The sequence below is a fragment of the Motacilla alba genome, chromosome 23 (assembly GCF_015832195.1).
Source record: "Motacilla alba alba isolate MOTALB_02 chromosome 23, Motacilla_alba_V1.0_pri, whole genome shotgun sequence".
Taxonomy (NCBI): Eukaryota; Metazoa; Chordata; class Aves; order Passeriformes; family Motacillidae; genus Motacilla; species Motacilla alba.
The window spans coordinates 1,265,793-1,280,846 of record NC_052038.1 but is presented as its reverse complement, the minus strand read 5'-3'; the positions used below and the strand labels follow the sequence as shown (position 1 = coordinate 1,280,846).

Genomic DNA, 15,054 nt, shown 5'->3' with positions numbered 1-15,054 from the left:
AGCACCGCGGCTCTGTCCCCACGGCCCTCGAGCTCCCGGGGAAGGGACGGGATGGACACCGCGCTCCAGGTGCTGAGCATCGCCCGTGGCCATCGGCGGCGACAGGAGCTCGGCCAGAGCCGGGAACTTGGGATCACGCCCCAGCCCCGCTCCTGCTGGGAGCAGCGTCCCCCTGCAGGAATGGGGACCCCAAAAGCTCAGCCCGCTCCACCAGCCCTGGGGACAGCCGCCTTCAGAGCCAGGAGGGACATTTTGGAGCCTCCCACCAACCCCACGCGCTTCCCGGTGGCAGGGATGCCGATGGAAGCGCTGGGAGGTGGTCACTGCTCCTGGGTGGAATTCCAGGCCGGTTTAATTCCCGCTCTGCCTCCCCCACCTCACTGCCCTGACCCAGCTCGGCGGTGGGGGTGACAACCCCCAACTCACACCCTCGGCGTTGGCCGTGTCCCCCCTCAAGGTGACCCCGGTGTCAGGCCAGGAGCAGCTGGTGGCATCAGCTCCGCGCCCAGGCTGTGCCCAGCGGGGCCAGCCCCGTGCAGGGCACAGCGCGGGGTGCGCCGTGATCCGCTGGATTTGCCAGCCGCAGTCAGGGTCTCCCAGCCCCCCGCCCCCTCCCCCACCCACCACATGCCACTCGGGTGCAGACACGGATTTTTAAATTCTTTTTCTCCCCCGAAGATTCGGAGCCTGTCATTGATTTTGGCCGCACTAAATGGAGCCCCGTGGGTTGGGGTCAAATTGTCCTGGGTGGGGGGAGCAGAGCCCCCTCAACCCACCTCCCTGGGGGCTCTGCAGCCGGGGAGCCGAATCCAGAGGAAATCGGAGGGGAAAATTCCCATTTCCCCGAGCAGGGCTGGTGGCCACGCCGCGCTGCGAGCCCCCGCCCGGGCTGGGGGTCCAAACGGGGCAGAGTCACCCGGAGCTTGGGACCCGCGGGGATGTCGCAGCCCTCCCTCCCGTTGTGTCAGCGCGGGGGGACGCGGGGACACAGCAGCCCGGGGGGGGCGAGGGGCGGCCCCGGCGGCGGGGGGAGAGGGGGGGCGGCGGGCGGGGCCGGCGCTGGGTCCCCCCCGCGCTGAGCGGGGGCCGGGCCGGGCGGGAGCGGCGGCGCTGGGCGGGCGGCGGCGGCGGCGGCTCGGCCCCGGGTGCCCCAGGGCCGCCTGGAGCCGGAGGCTTCCCCGCGGCTCCTGCCGAGCGCGGAGCATCCTTCCCCCGGCAGCCGGGCTGGCACCGGCACCGGCATCACCATCGGCACCGGCATCACCATCGACACCGGCGCTGACACCGGAATCAGCATCAACAGCGGCACCGGCATCGCCCCCGGCACCGACATCCATCGCCCCCGGCACCGGCAGCGGCATCAACACCGGCTCCGGCAGCAGCATCACCTTCGGTGTCACCATCACCACCGGCCTCGGCACCGGTACCGGGATCTCTGCTGGCACCAGGTGAGCGGCTGGAGGCTGCTGGGTGCAGGTGATATGGTGGCACCGAGGCCCTGGGCCACCGCGGAGAGTGTCCTGGGCTCACCGGAGTGAGGGACCGGGTGCCCACCCCGGGGACTGGGTGCCCACCCCGGGCACCTCCCTGGGAAGGTGCAGAGGCCGGGGGGTCGGGGGTGGTGGTGGCCTCGGGGACAGATGGGTTTTTGGGAGGAGGAAAGTTGGCAGCAGCTGCAGTGGGGTGTCTCTCGAGGGCTTGGGGTGTCTGTGCCACCCTCCAGGGCCAGCGGGCTCAGGGGAGGATTTGGAGGAGCAGTGCCGAGGCACCGAGCAAGGCTTGTCTGTCTCAGGGTGGGCACTCAGATCAACCCCCGTAGCGGCACCTCTGTCGCAGCCTGGCAGCCACCCCCTGCATGTCCTGGGCCACCGCTGCCCCCTCCGCCCTTCCCCCTGCCCTGTCCTCCTCTCAGCTGCCGCTTCTACCCCACCCCCAGCCCCAGCCCTCAGCTTCCCAGGCTGGAGCTTCCCAGACGATTTGGGCCCGGGGAGCTGCGGGGGTCCCCAGGCACGGGGAGCCCCCCAGGGCTGAGCACCCCCGTGCAGGGGACACTCTCCTGTGGTGCTTCCTCCCGGGAGGAAAGGGCTTCCCCCAGGGACAGCCCCTCCTCCCTGCCTTCGGGGCATCGTTTTGGCAGATTGCCCCTGCAGATGCTTGGATCGGGTCCCTTTGGTCCCCGGAGCTGGCTGCTGTCCCCTGGCTGGGTGGCAGTGCCACCGAGGAGGTGGCAGAGGCAGGATGTCCCGTGCTCACCCCAAATGCTCCCAGCCCATGACCTTGGGGTGTCCACCAAGGGACACCTCCGTCCTCGCTGTCACAAAGGGACCCGGCCCTGCCACTGTCCCCTGTGCTCACCCTTCCCCTGCTCAGCACCATGTTCCCCCAAAAGCAGGAGATGGGGAAGGGGAAAGGAGGTGGCAGAGCCAGATTCTCCCTTTGAACTGAGGGGATCCCAGCGTTTCTGCCCGGACTGGGATGCTGGGAGGCACAGTGGGGGCGCTCTGGGGGAGGCTCTGGGGCTTTGGTTGTGAGGACACCTTGGGGTTCAGCTCCTGGGGCAGCTGGAGGAGCTCTGCTGGGTGCTCCAGACCTTGGGGGACCTGGCACCATGAACAGGATGGGGACCCTGGCCTTGCTCTGCCCTTGGCTCCTGGAATGGCAATTCCAGCTCCTGGAATGAGCAATTCTACCTCCTGGACTGGCAATTCCAGCTCCCTTGGCTCCTGGAATGGACAATTCCAGCTCCTGGCTCAGCCCTGGGCCATTGGGGCCAGCTCTGCTCCATCACGGATTTGCAGCCGTGCCTCTGATCCCAGAGCACCTGCATGGATTTCTTCCCTCCTTGGCTGTGGGTCCCCTCCCTGCCAGCTTCCCGGGGCTGGGGTTTTGTCACAGGGTGGTGGTGGCAGCTGGAGGGTCCTGATGGTGCTCCCACCCTCGGAGCAGGGAAACATCTGGATCACCTCCATGCAAGGCCTCACCACCGGGTGGGGGTTGCTGCCTCAGAGTTGGGTGTCCTGGAAGTTTCCCGCCTCCCCCTGGGCTGAGCTGCAGTGGGAAGGATCCGGCATCCAGGGGCTGGGGAAGCAATGCCCGGGGCTCCCCGCAGAGCCAGAGCTCCCAGGGAAGCTCCAGCTGCCTCTGCCCCCTGGAATTCTGGCTGCCTGCACTTATCCCGGTGCTCCAGCAGGGCTGGGAGCCTCCTCCACTCCCAGCTGGACCAGGGTCCTCCCCAGGTGCCACCAGTGGCAGATGGAGGAGAAGGAGCTCCGGCAGGGACATGAGGCTCCCGTGGTGCCCGAGCTCCGGTGTCACCCAGCCCGTGGCACTCCCGGCATGGCACAGCCTGGGAGGTGCTTGGTGGCACCAAGCTGGCACCCTGTGACAGCCCACAGCTCCCTGGGTTTCCCCTGGCACCAGTCCCGGCACCACCCACGGTTCCACAGCCAGGAGAACCGAGGGTGTCCCCATCCCCAGATCCTGTCTGGCAGCTCCACCCGGGGCTGGAGCAGAGGCTGCAAACCCTTTGGGGAGGAGGGAGCCTGAACCTGGCCGGGAATGGAACTGCTGTGCACGTGGGTGACACCTTTATTATGCAAAATTACCTGGTTGTGTTATGCAAAATTACAGTTTGTGGTGTGTCGGAGCAGGGAACTGAGGGCTCTGCCGGGAGCTCCATTACCCAGGGCTCAATCACCCTCATTATCCTCATCGGATCCCTTCCTTCCCCATGGAGGTGTGGAGCTGCTGTTGACTCCCCTGAGTCCCAGAGCGGGGCTGCGTTATCCCAGTTACCCAGGCTGGGCTATCCCAGTTATCCAGGCTTGGTTATCCCAGTTACCCAGGCTGGGTTATCCGAGCTGGGTTATCCCAGTTACCCAGGCTGGGTTACTCAAGCTGGGTTATCCCAGTTATCCGAGCTGGGTTATCCAGGCTATCCAGGCTTGGTTATCCAGGTGCCAGCTCCATCTCATGGGGCTGGGGGTGGCTCCCACCCCCCTCATGCCAAAGGGGCCGTGGTGTTTCCCCCTTGGACTCAAAAAGGAGCTGGATGCAGCTGATGGGACTGAGGAACGTGGGGAAGGGAGGCTCACCCAGCACATTTGTAGGGTCTCTGATTGGCACCCAAACTCCCCAGTAGGAATTCCTGTGCTCCTCCCACCACTCCAGCTGATTACCTTTAATCAGTTAATTAAAGGGAATTAACTGATCGGGGTGGAGGACGGAATAGGAATAGCTCTGCAGCAGGTCATGGCCTAGAGGCAGGAGAACACCTGGCGGGGCTGGGAGTGGCTGGAGTGACTGCACACCTACCTTCCTTCCTTCCTTCCTTCCTTCCTTCCTTCCTTCCTTCCTTCCTTCCTTCCTTCCTTCCGCCCCTTCCTTCCTTCCTTCCTTCCGCCCCTTCCTTCCGCCCCTTCCTTCCTTCCTTCCGCCCCTTCCTTCCTTCCTTCCTTCCGCCCCTTCCTTCCGCCCCTTCCTTCCTTCCTTCCTTCCTTCCGCCACTTCCGCCACTTCCGCCACTTCCCCCACCCAAACCAATGTGTGCTGAGGGTCTCTCCCTGCTGGTGCCAGGTGGGATCCCAGAGCTGTCCCCTCCCCTGGCACTGGGAATAAAGGCACTGACAGCCCTTGGCATTTGCCATGCTCCCACAGGGAACAGCCATGGCTGGCGGTTTCTGGGTGCTTTTCTCATCCCTGGTGCTGCAGGGGGGACATTGCTGATGTCCCTCCTGTGCTTTACCCAGCACATGGATCAGAGCTGGCAGGGAGCTGATCCCTGCCCCAGGGGTGCCCTCCTGCCAGGCAGCTCCATCCCTGCCAGCAGCAGCACTCCCAGAGCCCCGAGTGCCTCCTGGCCGAGGGACCTCCCCCCTCACAGCCCCACAAACCCTGCTCCACGTGCTGGGAAAAGCCAGAAATCCTCGTGATGAGCACGAGGAGGTGGAAACATCGCCCGGGGAGAGCAGCAGGGGTGGGCAGCGGTGATGTGTGCTGGGCTGGGGCCTCAGAGGATGGGGAAGAGGAGCTGGGATTTGCCCATTCCCTCTCTGGGCGCCGTGGGCAGCACAGCTGAGGTTCTCCGGGTTTTCCATGCCCTCTCCTGGAGGTTTGGGATGCAGGATGAAGCCCTGCAGTGTCAGCCCGTGTCCTCGTGCCTCTGAGCCTTTGGTGCTTTGCTCTCTAATTAGAGCAACTCAGGCCTGTCCAGGGCTGGAGTCCAGGTGCTCCAGAGGAATCACACATCCAGGTTTGCCAGCTGCTTTCAGCATCTTTCCAGGACGCCCCGTGCGCTGCTCCCAGGGGGAAAACACCTCGATTTTATCCCAGAGTGGACTCGCAGGAGATGCTGAGCTCAGCAGGGTCGTGCCAGGATTAAACTGCTGAGTCCTCTGGAGCGCTGTTCCCTGGCCCAATCCAGACCTGCGGGATCCAGAGGGGATTTTCTCTGGGGTCACCGCCCTGAGGGGGAGCCAAGCCCTGATGTGGGATGTGGTGTGAGCTCCCCCAGGTCTGGAAGCACCTGGATTTGGGCTGGCAGAGTTTGGGTTTGCTCAGGGAAACTTAGGATTGGGATGTCCAGGAGCACAAGAGCTGGGTTCGCTCCCACATGGAGCAGGGCTTGCTCTGGTTTGTGTTTCCAGCTCTAAAACCAAAGGGACGGTTTACACAAACAGCCTGAAATCCCTTCTGGACAGACTCAGCTTGGATTTTAGGCAGAGCTGAACTCTGCCATCATCCCCCGAGTGACATGGAAATAACACAGCCTCTGCTCCTGCCGGCGGCTCCGTTCCGCGGATGGTGGCAGCAAACCCCTCCTCCCGTGCACATCGCCTGCTGGAAGCGGGAATTGCAGGGAATGGAGATGATCCGCGTCCCATTTCAGAGCCCTTCCTTCTCCTTGCCTTCACCAGGAATTCAGGTCTCAGTGTCCCACTAACCCAGCTGAGCCCCTGAAGAGAAGGGTTTATGCTCTGCCTAGGCTGGTATTAGCTGGGACACAGCTCAGGTTTTGTGTGGAAATAAAAATTCCAAGTCCTACAGCTGGAATAAAAAAAAAAAAACTTTAAAAAATAAGAAAACAACAACAAAACAAACAAACACCTAAAAATAAGTCATAGAATACCTGCTTGGAAAGGACCTTCAATTCCACCCAGTGCCACCCCTGCCATGGCAGGGACACCTCCCCCTGTCCCAGGTGCTCCCAGCCCCAGTGTCCAGCCTGGCCTTGGGCACTGCCAGGGATCCAGGGGCAGCCCCAGCTGCTCTGGGCAGTGAGACCCTAAATCGTGCAAAAGGAAGCAGGGGATGAAGGCTGATCTTTAAAAGGATCCCTGGGATCCAGGGAAAGGCCTGGGTGGAATAATTCAGGATTTGGGTGTGAGCAGGGGTGGGACTGAGCCTAAAGCTGGTCCAGCCCATCTGCAGGGCAGCAATGGGGAAGGAAGGAAGCAGGGAAGGGACGTGAGGATGATGGAGGGGACAAAGAGACCCTTCAGCATTTCCCAAATCCATGGGTGAGACAATCCAAGCACAAACAGGAGTGGTGGAGAAGAGGGAAAGCTGGTCTGGCTGTGAGGATGAGCGTGCAAGAGCAGGAGGAAGTCAGAGCCCAAGGCAACACACAACAGGAGGGGACTTAGAGAGTGATGGGGATTCCTCTGGAAGTGGAATTATCCCAACGAGGGGGATCTGCTGCTCCACAGAGAGGGAAGGAGTGGGAGCCACTTGTCCAAAGTCTTTGGAACAGGGGGTTTGCTGGGAAGGGAATCCTAGGGAAGAGCCAACCCTGAGGGTAGCGGGATGTGCCAGAGCTTTGGGGAGCTGCCAGTGTCACCCCTGCTTAGAAATCCCACTGGAACAATTCCTCAGAGCTTTGGGAAAGAGCCAGGGAAGAAAAGAGACAGAGGAAAACGGGGAAAACCAGTGGGAGACCTTGCTGGTGCTCCAAGCAGGATGCAGGTTCACTTGCATCCCTGCACTGCTTCACTCCAGACCATCACTCCCAAGGTGCCCAGCAAGATCCAAACTGGCCCAAATTCCTGCCTGGCCCAAATTCCTGCCTGGCCCATCTGGAATCCTGGGGACTTAGGGATGAAAATGCCAGGCCGTGGTTGGAGAGGTTCTGCTGCCCGGGGCAGGCAGAGTGGTGCCAACACCCCATGGGCATGGGTCTGGAAGCTGCATCCCTGCCAGGAGGGATCATCCTCTCCCGACGCTTCCTTGTGTGGAGCAAAACCTGTTCCAAAAGTCGTCCTGCACCTCCATGTTCAATATTCCTGCACCAGCCCGCATTCCTGGAGCTTTTCCCCTTTCCCAGGAAACAATGAGTTCAGGAGAGTATTTATCCTCCTTCCCTCTCCCTGGGATCCTGGAGCTGTCCCTGGGCAGGTGACACAGCCCGTTCCCACCTGGCTCAGCATCCCTGGGGTTCCAGCAGCCTGCAGCCACGTCCCTGGAGAGGAGCAGAACCTGCTGCCTCCCCGGGAGAGCTCCCGGCTCTCCAGATTTTATCCTGTGTTTAATTATTGCCATCTGCTGCTCCCGGCTCCAGGAGCTGCTCGGGCTGCCTGCTGGCTGTCGGGCTCTGGTTAAGCCAAGCCCATTGGATTTCCCTCCCGTGTGGACTCCTGGCTCATTTTCCTGGATGATGCTCCCATTCCCTTCTGACCTGGGGCATCTTTTTCCTTCCCATTCCACTCAATTTTACAGTTTCATCCTGCTAAATCTTTCCCATTTTTCATTGTGCTCATCATTGTTGAGGGGTTGCTGGTGGATTTTCAGAGGGTTTGTTCCAGGCTGCAGCATTCCCAGCACAGATCCCATAAAATGTTGGATTAAACGAGCAGGAGGAACCCCCCAGAGAGAGAAAGCCAAGATCATTAAATGCCCTAAACCCCCTTCCTCCTCCAGAGGAGCTCCTGACCCACTAACAACTCAGAAGCTGAAGAAGGAAATCCTTGTGGTCAAATGAATCCTCGAGATTCCTGTAACACCTCCCAGCTCCTAAATTCCTGGAGCATTCCTGGTTCGTTTTCTCTGGTGGGGGAACAGTTCAGCCTGCTATCCCAGCACACATCATAGGTGTGTGTCCCTGGTGGTCCCAGGCTCCAGGTGCAATTTGGGGTGCCTGCCACCCCCAGCAACCCCAAGAAGTTGTATCAGAGGGGACACACTGCTGCTGGGGGGATCTGGATGTCTTTGACCCTGACCTGGGTTCCTTTGACTGCTCCAGCCCCAGGTGGGTCTCACCTTTCTCTGCCTCTTCAGCGCCTTCCTCCCCTCCTCCAGGGCTCTGCTGTTCCCAGGGAACCTGACCGAGGAGCCCATCCCAGTCCATCTCCTCCCTCCACCTCTCCCAGCCCCTTCCCTGCCCATCTCCAGCGGGGATTAAGGTTTATTTCTGCCCTTCCCTCCTCTATCCCATTAGGGGCATTAAAGCAGGAGCCAGTGGCCCCGAGGACCTTCCATGTGACTCCAGGAGCTTTTTTAGGTTGAGACCACACTAAGCCACCAAAACTGTCCCTGCTTAGAGGGGGAAATCCTCACTCACCGGGTTTATCCAGTGGGATTTGCCCCGTTTGGGTTGGAATTGCCTGTGGGACCTGGAGGTCGTGGCACGGGGCAGGTGTTGGTGGCTTGGCCGTTGTCCCCAGGGGTGCAGGGACAGCCCAACGGGCTCCAGGGACAGCTCTGCTGCGTCCCAGGAGAGCTCAGGGCGGTGCCAACCCCCGGGTCCGGGTCCCCAGCCAGCAGCAGGGTCCCGATCCCCGCTGGGGCTTTTCGGAGCGGGGTCCGACCCCATCCCCATGGCCGGGAGCGGCGGGAAGGGCCGGGCAGGATCCGCGATCCCGGGGGTTGGGCGCTCCCGGTCCCAGCGCCGCGGCGGCCGGAGGGAGCTCTGGGGGCTGGGGGCTGCGCCGGGGCTGGGGACAGGGAGTGTGAGCGTGAGAGTGAGTGTGAGCACGTGTGAGTGTGAGCGTGAGTGTGAGCGTGAGAGTGAGTGTGAGCGTGTGTGAGTGTGAGCGTGAGAGTGAGTGTGAGCACGTGTGAGTGTGAGCGAGAGTGTGGGTGTGCACACATGAGTGTGAGTGTGTGTGCACCCGTGTGTGAGTGTATGAGTGAGTGTGAGTGTGAGCACGTGTGAGTGTGAGCGAGAGAGTGTGGGTGTGCACACGTGAGTGTGAGTGTGTGTGTGCACACGTGTGTGAGTGTATGAGTGAGAGTGAGTGTGAGCACGTGTGAGTGTGAGCGAGAGAGTGAGTGTGAGCACGTGCGAGTGTGAGCGTGTGGGTGTGCACACGTGAGTGTGAGTGTGTGCACATGTGTGTGAGTGTATGAGTGAGTGTGAGTGTGAGCACGTGTGAGTGTGAGCGAGAGAGTGTGGGTGTGCACGCGTGAGTGTGTGTGTGTGTGAACTTGCACACATATGTGTGTGAGTGTATGAGTGAGAGTGAGTGTGAGCACGTGTGAGTGTGAGCGAGGGTGTGAGTGTGCACACGTGAGTGTGAGTGTGTGTGTGTGTGCGCACATGTATGTGAGTGTGAGTACACACATGTGAGTGGATGTGAATGTGCGAGTGTGAATGTGAACACGTGTGTGAGTGTGTGAGTGAGTGTGTGTGTGTGTGCACACATATGTGTGTGAGTGAGTGAGTGTGTGAACATGTGTGAGTGTGTGTGTGAATGTGAGTGCATGTTAGTGTGTGTGAGTGTGCATACATGTGTGTGTGCACATGTGAGTGTGAGTGTGAGTGTGTGTGTGTGAGTGTGTGTGTGAGCATGCACACGTGTGTGTGAGTGTGTATGAGTGTGAGTGTGAACGTGAACACGTGTATGTGAGCGTGTGGGTGAGCATGCCCACGTGTGTGTGTGTGTGAGTGTGTGTGTGAGCATGCACACGTGTGTGTGTGTGTGAGTGTGTGTGTGAGCGTGCACATGTGTGTGTGTGAGTGTGCACACGTGTGTGAGTGTGTGTGAGTGTGTGTGAGCGTGTGAGTGTGTGTGAGCATGCCCATGTGTGTGTGAACATGGCATCAGGGATCCACAGGGATCCACAGGGAATCACGACGTCCTTCAGCCTGAAAAACCCCCCGAGATCAGAGTCCAGCCATCCCCTCAGCCACCACCCTGTCCCCAAGTGCCACATCCCCGTGGCTGCTCAGTCCCTCCTGGTGGCTCCTGGAGCCCTTTCCGTGCAGGACTTCTCCCTAAAATCCCCGGAACCCCTGGAATGTGTGTGCTCATGTGCTCACACCCCCACACACAGGTGTGTGTCCCCAAACATCCCGGGGACATGACACCCCCAGGGATGTCACACGTGTCCCTGTGCCAGGCTCAGGGCTCCCCCGGGTGCTGCTGTGGCACAGGCGCTGCCAGCTGAGGGACATGACCTTGAGCAGGTGGGGGGTGGGACAGTCTCTGGGACAAGGAGGTGACACGGCTGTGGCACTGGGAGCCAGGAAGGGCCACACATGCAGACACAGTGACAGGGAGTGTCACACAGCATAGCAGGGGTGTCACACAGGCACAGACTGGCAGGGAGTGCCACACTGTCACACAGACATGTCAGGTAGTGTGACACAGGCACAGACATGTGGCAGAGAGTGCCACAGTGTCACACAGAGGTGTCAGGGAGTGCCACACATGCACACAGGTGTGACAGGACATGTCACACGTGCACACACCTGTATGGGCACATGGAACAGCCCAGCCAGAGGTGACACACACAAACACACACACCTGTGACACTGCACACACATGTGACACTGCACACACATGTGACACTGCACATACCTGTGACACTGCACACACCTGAGACACTGCCCACACCTGTGACACTGCACACACCTGTGACAATGCACACACCTGTGACAATTCACACACCTGTGACACTGCACACACCTGTGACAATGCACACACCTGTGACACTGCACACACCTGTGACAATTCACACACCTGTGACAATTCACACACCTGTGACACTGCCCACACCTGTGACAATTCACACACCTGTGACACTGCCCACACCTGTGACACTGCACACACCTGTGCTGGAGCAGTGCAGGTGGCTCCAGAGGGCAATGGCCACGCAGGTGTACAGGGAACCTTTGTCCCCACCCCTGCCTTTGTCATCACCAGCCTGGCCCCGTGCCTCAGTTTCCCCCCGAGCAGCACCCGGGTCCTGCCCCTCACGGCACAGCCACCCCAGCACTGATCACTAATTAACGAATCACTAATCACCTCCCGGGTTAATCATTTCTTTCTAGCCCTCCCCGCAGCTGTGGCCACCCCTCCTGTGCACACAGTGCCTGCGCCCAAGGACCTTGGCTCGTCCTCGCTGCAGTGACTCCCAGCAGGGATTCCCAGTGACTCCCAGTGACTCCCAGTGACTCCCAGCACTGATTCCCAGCAGGAGTTCCCAGCGGGACACCGGTGAGTTCACACCTCCACCGCCACCAGCTTGGGGACACCAGTCCCAGCATTGCCACCAACATCTGGCCCGGCGGGGACAGGGCTGCTGGGGCGGTGGTTTGGGGTTCCTGTTCTCTGGGGGGGTGGAGGGGATTTGGGGGTGGAGGGGTCCTTGTCCCTGCCAGGCCCTGTGCCACCCCTGTGCCACCCTGTGCCACTCCCACCTCCCATGGCAAAAGCCTGCAAACACCTCGAGAAGGTCCCAGCAGTGCGGGCATCTGGATGGCTCCATGCCAGTCGGATTTTCCTGGGTCCAGGGGCTTCCCAGGAGTGCCCCTGCCCATCCAGGGCGCTCCAGCATTGCTGCTGCCAGCCTGGCTCAGCAAGAGCCACTCTCCAAGGGACACAGTGGTGTCCCCAGGCTGGAGACTCCATGCAGTTCCCTGACAGTGCTGGCTCAGCCTCCTGTCACCTTTTCATCCCCATCCCTGCTCTCCCTCCATCCATCCATCCATCCATCCATCATCCATCCATCCATCCATCCATCATCCATCCATCCATCATCCAGCCATCCATCCATCCATCCATCCATCCATCATCCATCCATCCATCCATCCATCCATCCATCCCTCCATCATCCATCCATCATCCATCCATCCATCCATCCATCCATCCATCCATCCATCATCCATCATCCATCCATCCATCCATCCATCATCCATCCATCATCCATCCATCCATCCATCCATCCATCCATCCATCCATCCATCATCCATCCATCATCCATCCATCCATCCATCATCCATCCATCCATCATCCATCATCCATCCATCCATCCATCATCCATCCATCCATCATCCATCCATCATCCATCCATCCATCCATCATCCATCCATCCATCCATCATCCATCCATCCATCCATCCATCCATCCATCCATCATCCATCCATCATCCATCATCCATCATCCATCCATCCATCCATCATCCATCCATCATCCATCCATCCATCCATCCATCCATCCATCCATCCATCATCCATCCATCATCCATCCATCCATCCATCATCCATCCATCCATCCATCATCCATCATCCATCATCCATCCATCCATCCATCATCCATCCATCCATCCATCCATCATCCATCATCCATCCATCCATCCATCATCCATCCATCATCCATCCATTATCCATCATCCCTCCATCCCACCATGGTCAGGGCTCTGGGGGTGCTGTGGGTGCTCCCATGGGGTCACAGCCCGCTGTCCCTCCCAGATTCGCTCCCTGCTCCCTTTCCTCCCCCTTTCCCGGCCCCACTGGTGACCCCCTGCTCTGCCTCCCCCAGGTCAGAGCCAGAGGGGACCCAGCCAGGACGGATCCCTGTCCCCTGTGGTGTCCCTCACCCGGGCACGGGGCAGAGGCGGTGCCAGGCCAGGCTGGAGGGTGCCCGGTAAGGCTGCCTGGGGTGGGGGGCCGGTGGGACCCTGGGAGCCCCCTCCCTCCACGCCGCAGTGACCAGCGGGGATCAGAGCACCCAAAGGTGCCAGGGTGGCAGTGGGAGTCCCAGGGGCAGCAGGGTGGCCCTGGGGGCAGAGGGAGTGCAGGGGGGAGCAGAGGGCACCAGAGCAGCCAGCCCGGAGCAGAGCCGGGTCCCTTCAGCCGTGCCCCGGGGGTGACAGAGGGGACATCTCTCCCCAGGGTTAGCATGACCGAGGTGGAACCCGTGCTGGACTTCGCATCCTCCGGCAGGACGGGCCGGCGCAATGCCCTGCCCGACATCCTGGGCTCGCCCGCCGGCGTCAGCCCCGCCGACCTGCCCCTCAAACTGGCCGAGATGTCCCTGAGCGCAGGTGGGTGACCAGGAGGAGGGTGGAGGATGTGGGGGGAGCAGGGACAGGGGTTCCCGGGTTCATCCCGTGCTGAGGGACAAGGACAATGAGGGGCTGGAGCCTGTCCAGGGAAGGGAACGGAGCTGGGAAGGGACTGGAGCCCCAGGAGAGGCTGAGGGAGCTGGGAAGGGGCTCAGCCTGGAGAAAAGGAGGCTCAGGGGGGACCTTGTGGCTCTGCACAGCTCCTGCCAGGAGGGGACAGCCGGGGGGTTGGGCTGTGCTCCAGGGAACAGGGACAGGAGCAGAGGGAACAGCCATGGAAGGTCCAGGTTGGATATTGGGGAAAATTTCTCCATGGAAAGGGTGCTCAGGCATTGGAACTGCCCAGGGCGGGTTGGAGTGCCCATCCCTGAAGGTGTCCAAGGAACGCCTGGTCACTGAGCTGGGGACAAGGTGGGGATCGGGCACAGGTCGGACTCGATGCTCTTGGAGGTCTTTCCCAGCCTCAATGAGTCCGTGGTTCCGGTCCTGACCCCATGCCATGGCCCTCTCCCCGTCTCTCCCGGCAGGCAGCGCCCAGGACATGCAGTCGCCCTCAGCGGAGGTGCCCCCTCCGCAGCCCCCCAGCCCCGAGCTGAAGGACACGTCCTAACCCCGCCTGGGGGACATTTGTGACCGGCGGAGGAAGGAGGAGGCCGTGGGCCACCAGCCCAGCTTTCCTGGCTCAGCCGGAGTCCGCTGGGATTTCCTCGGTGCTGCCGCAGCGACACCCTGGAGCGTCCCCCCGGCCATGGGGGAGCAGCGCGTGGCGGGGACATGGAGGGGACATGGAGGGGACCTGCCGTGACCAAGGGGCGATTCCCACCCACGCCCTGGGCCAGGACTCGGGGTGGGTGGGATGTTTTGGCCTCCCCAAACAGGGGAGGAATATTTTTCTTCTGGGGCATTTGGCGGAGCCGAGCGCGGGGGGGTCCCGGGGGGGCCCTCCTGGCCGCAGGAGCAGCCCCGGGTGTTTCTTGCTGAGTGTGGTGTTCACTGTGATGTTTTTGGGTACCCCCTCGTCTCCTGGCCTTTCTTCTGGGTGACTCAGGAGCCACTCCAAAGTTTGGGGGGGTGAGGTGGGGAAACACAACCCCAGAGCCCCCCAGCCCTTAAGCAAAGCTGCCAGCAGGTCTCTGAGGGATCCCCCTGAGGAGCAGAGCCCCCAGCGTGGTCCCCACTCCTGGGGAGGGGGGATGCTGGTGAGTTTGGGGGTGGGGAGCAGGGCAATGCTGTTCGGAGCACCCCCAGCCCCCGAGCCAGGTCACCCACTGTCCCCACGCCGGATCTTCTCCCCAGCCGGGTCCTGCGGCGTTTGGGGACGCGGGGGACCCGGAGCGAGGCTTTCCCAGGCTCTGGCCGTGCTCCCCAAATCCTCTGCTTCTGGCAGAGGGCGGGACGGGACCCTCCTGCCCGGGCACTGAGGGACGGAGGGAGGGCTCCTCTGCCGGCTCTGGGGGTCACTGGCCGCTGGCCGGAGCCGGAACTCCTGGGAAGCCCCTGGAATCAGGAAAATCCAGCTGGTACAGAGCCATCCAGATGCCCTGGGTGCTGCTGGGACCTTCTTGAGGTGTTTGCTCAACCCTGGAAACACTTCGGGCTTTTGCCACGAGAGGTGGGAGTGGCCATGGGGTGGCACAAGAGTGGCGCAGGGGTGGCACAGGACCTGGCAAGGACAGGATGGTTGGACGTGGAGCTGTTGCTGTGGGACCAGCAAAGGAATCCCGCAGCCCAGGTCCCCTCTGGCCACCGCCCGCGGACCAGGAGAGCCGC

At 61.2% G+C, this 15,054-nt stretch overlaps 1 protein-coding gene across 3 annotated transcripts; it reads left to right on the top strand.

Annotated features, from left to right (window-relative positions):
- Positions 1 to 1,059: 1,059 nt before the first annotated feature.
- LOC119711225 (cAMP-dependent protein kinase inhibitor beta-like) lies at positions 1,060 to 14,295 on the top strand. Of its 3 annotated transcripts, none has more exons than XM_038161150.1 (5): positions 1,063 to 1,448; positions 11,282 to 11,435; positions 12,759 to 12,863; positions 13,112 to 13,263; positions 13,812 to 14,295. In XM_038161150.1, the coding sequence occupies exons 4-5, from the start codon at positions 13,119 to 13,121 to the stop codon at positions 13,892 to 13,894; spliced, it is 228 nt and encodes a 75-aa protein (XP_038017078.1). In that variant the 5' UTR covers positions 1,063 to 1,448; positions 11,282 to 11,435; positions 12,759 to 12,863; positions 13,112 to 13,118; the 3' UTR covers positions 13,895 to 14,295. The 3 variants fall into 3 exon arrangements, with proteins under 3 accessions (XP_038017079.1, XP_038017078.1, XP_038017077.1); XM_038161149.1 differs by having other exon boundaries at positions 11,270 to 11,435; XM_038161151.1 differs by lacking the exon at positions 12,759 to 12,863 and having other exon boundaries at positions 1,060 to 1,448; positions 11,270 to 11,435.
- The last annotated feature ends 759 nt before the right edge of the window (positions 14,296 to 15,054 follow it).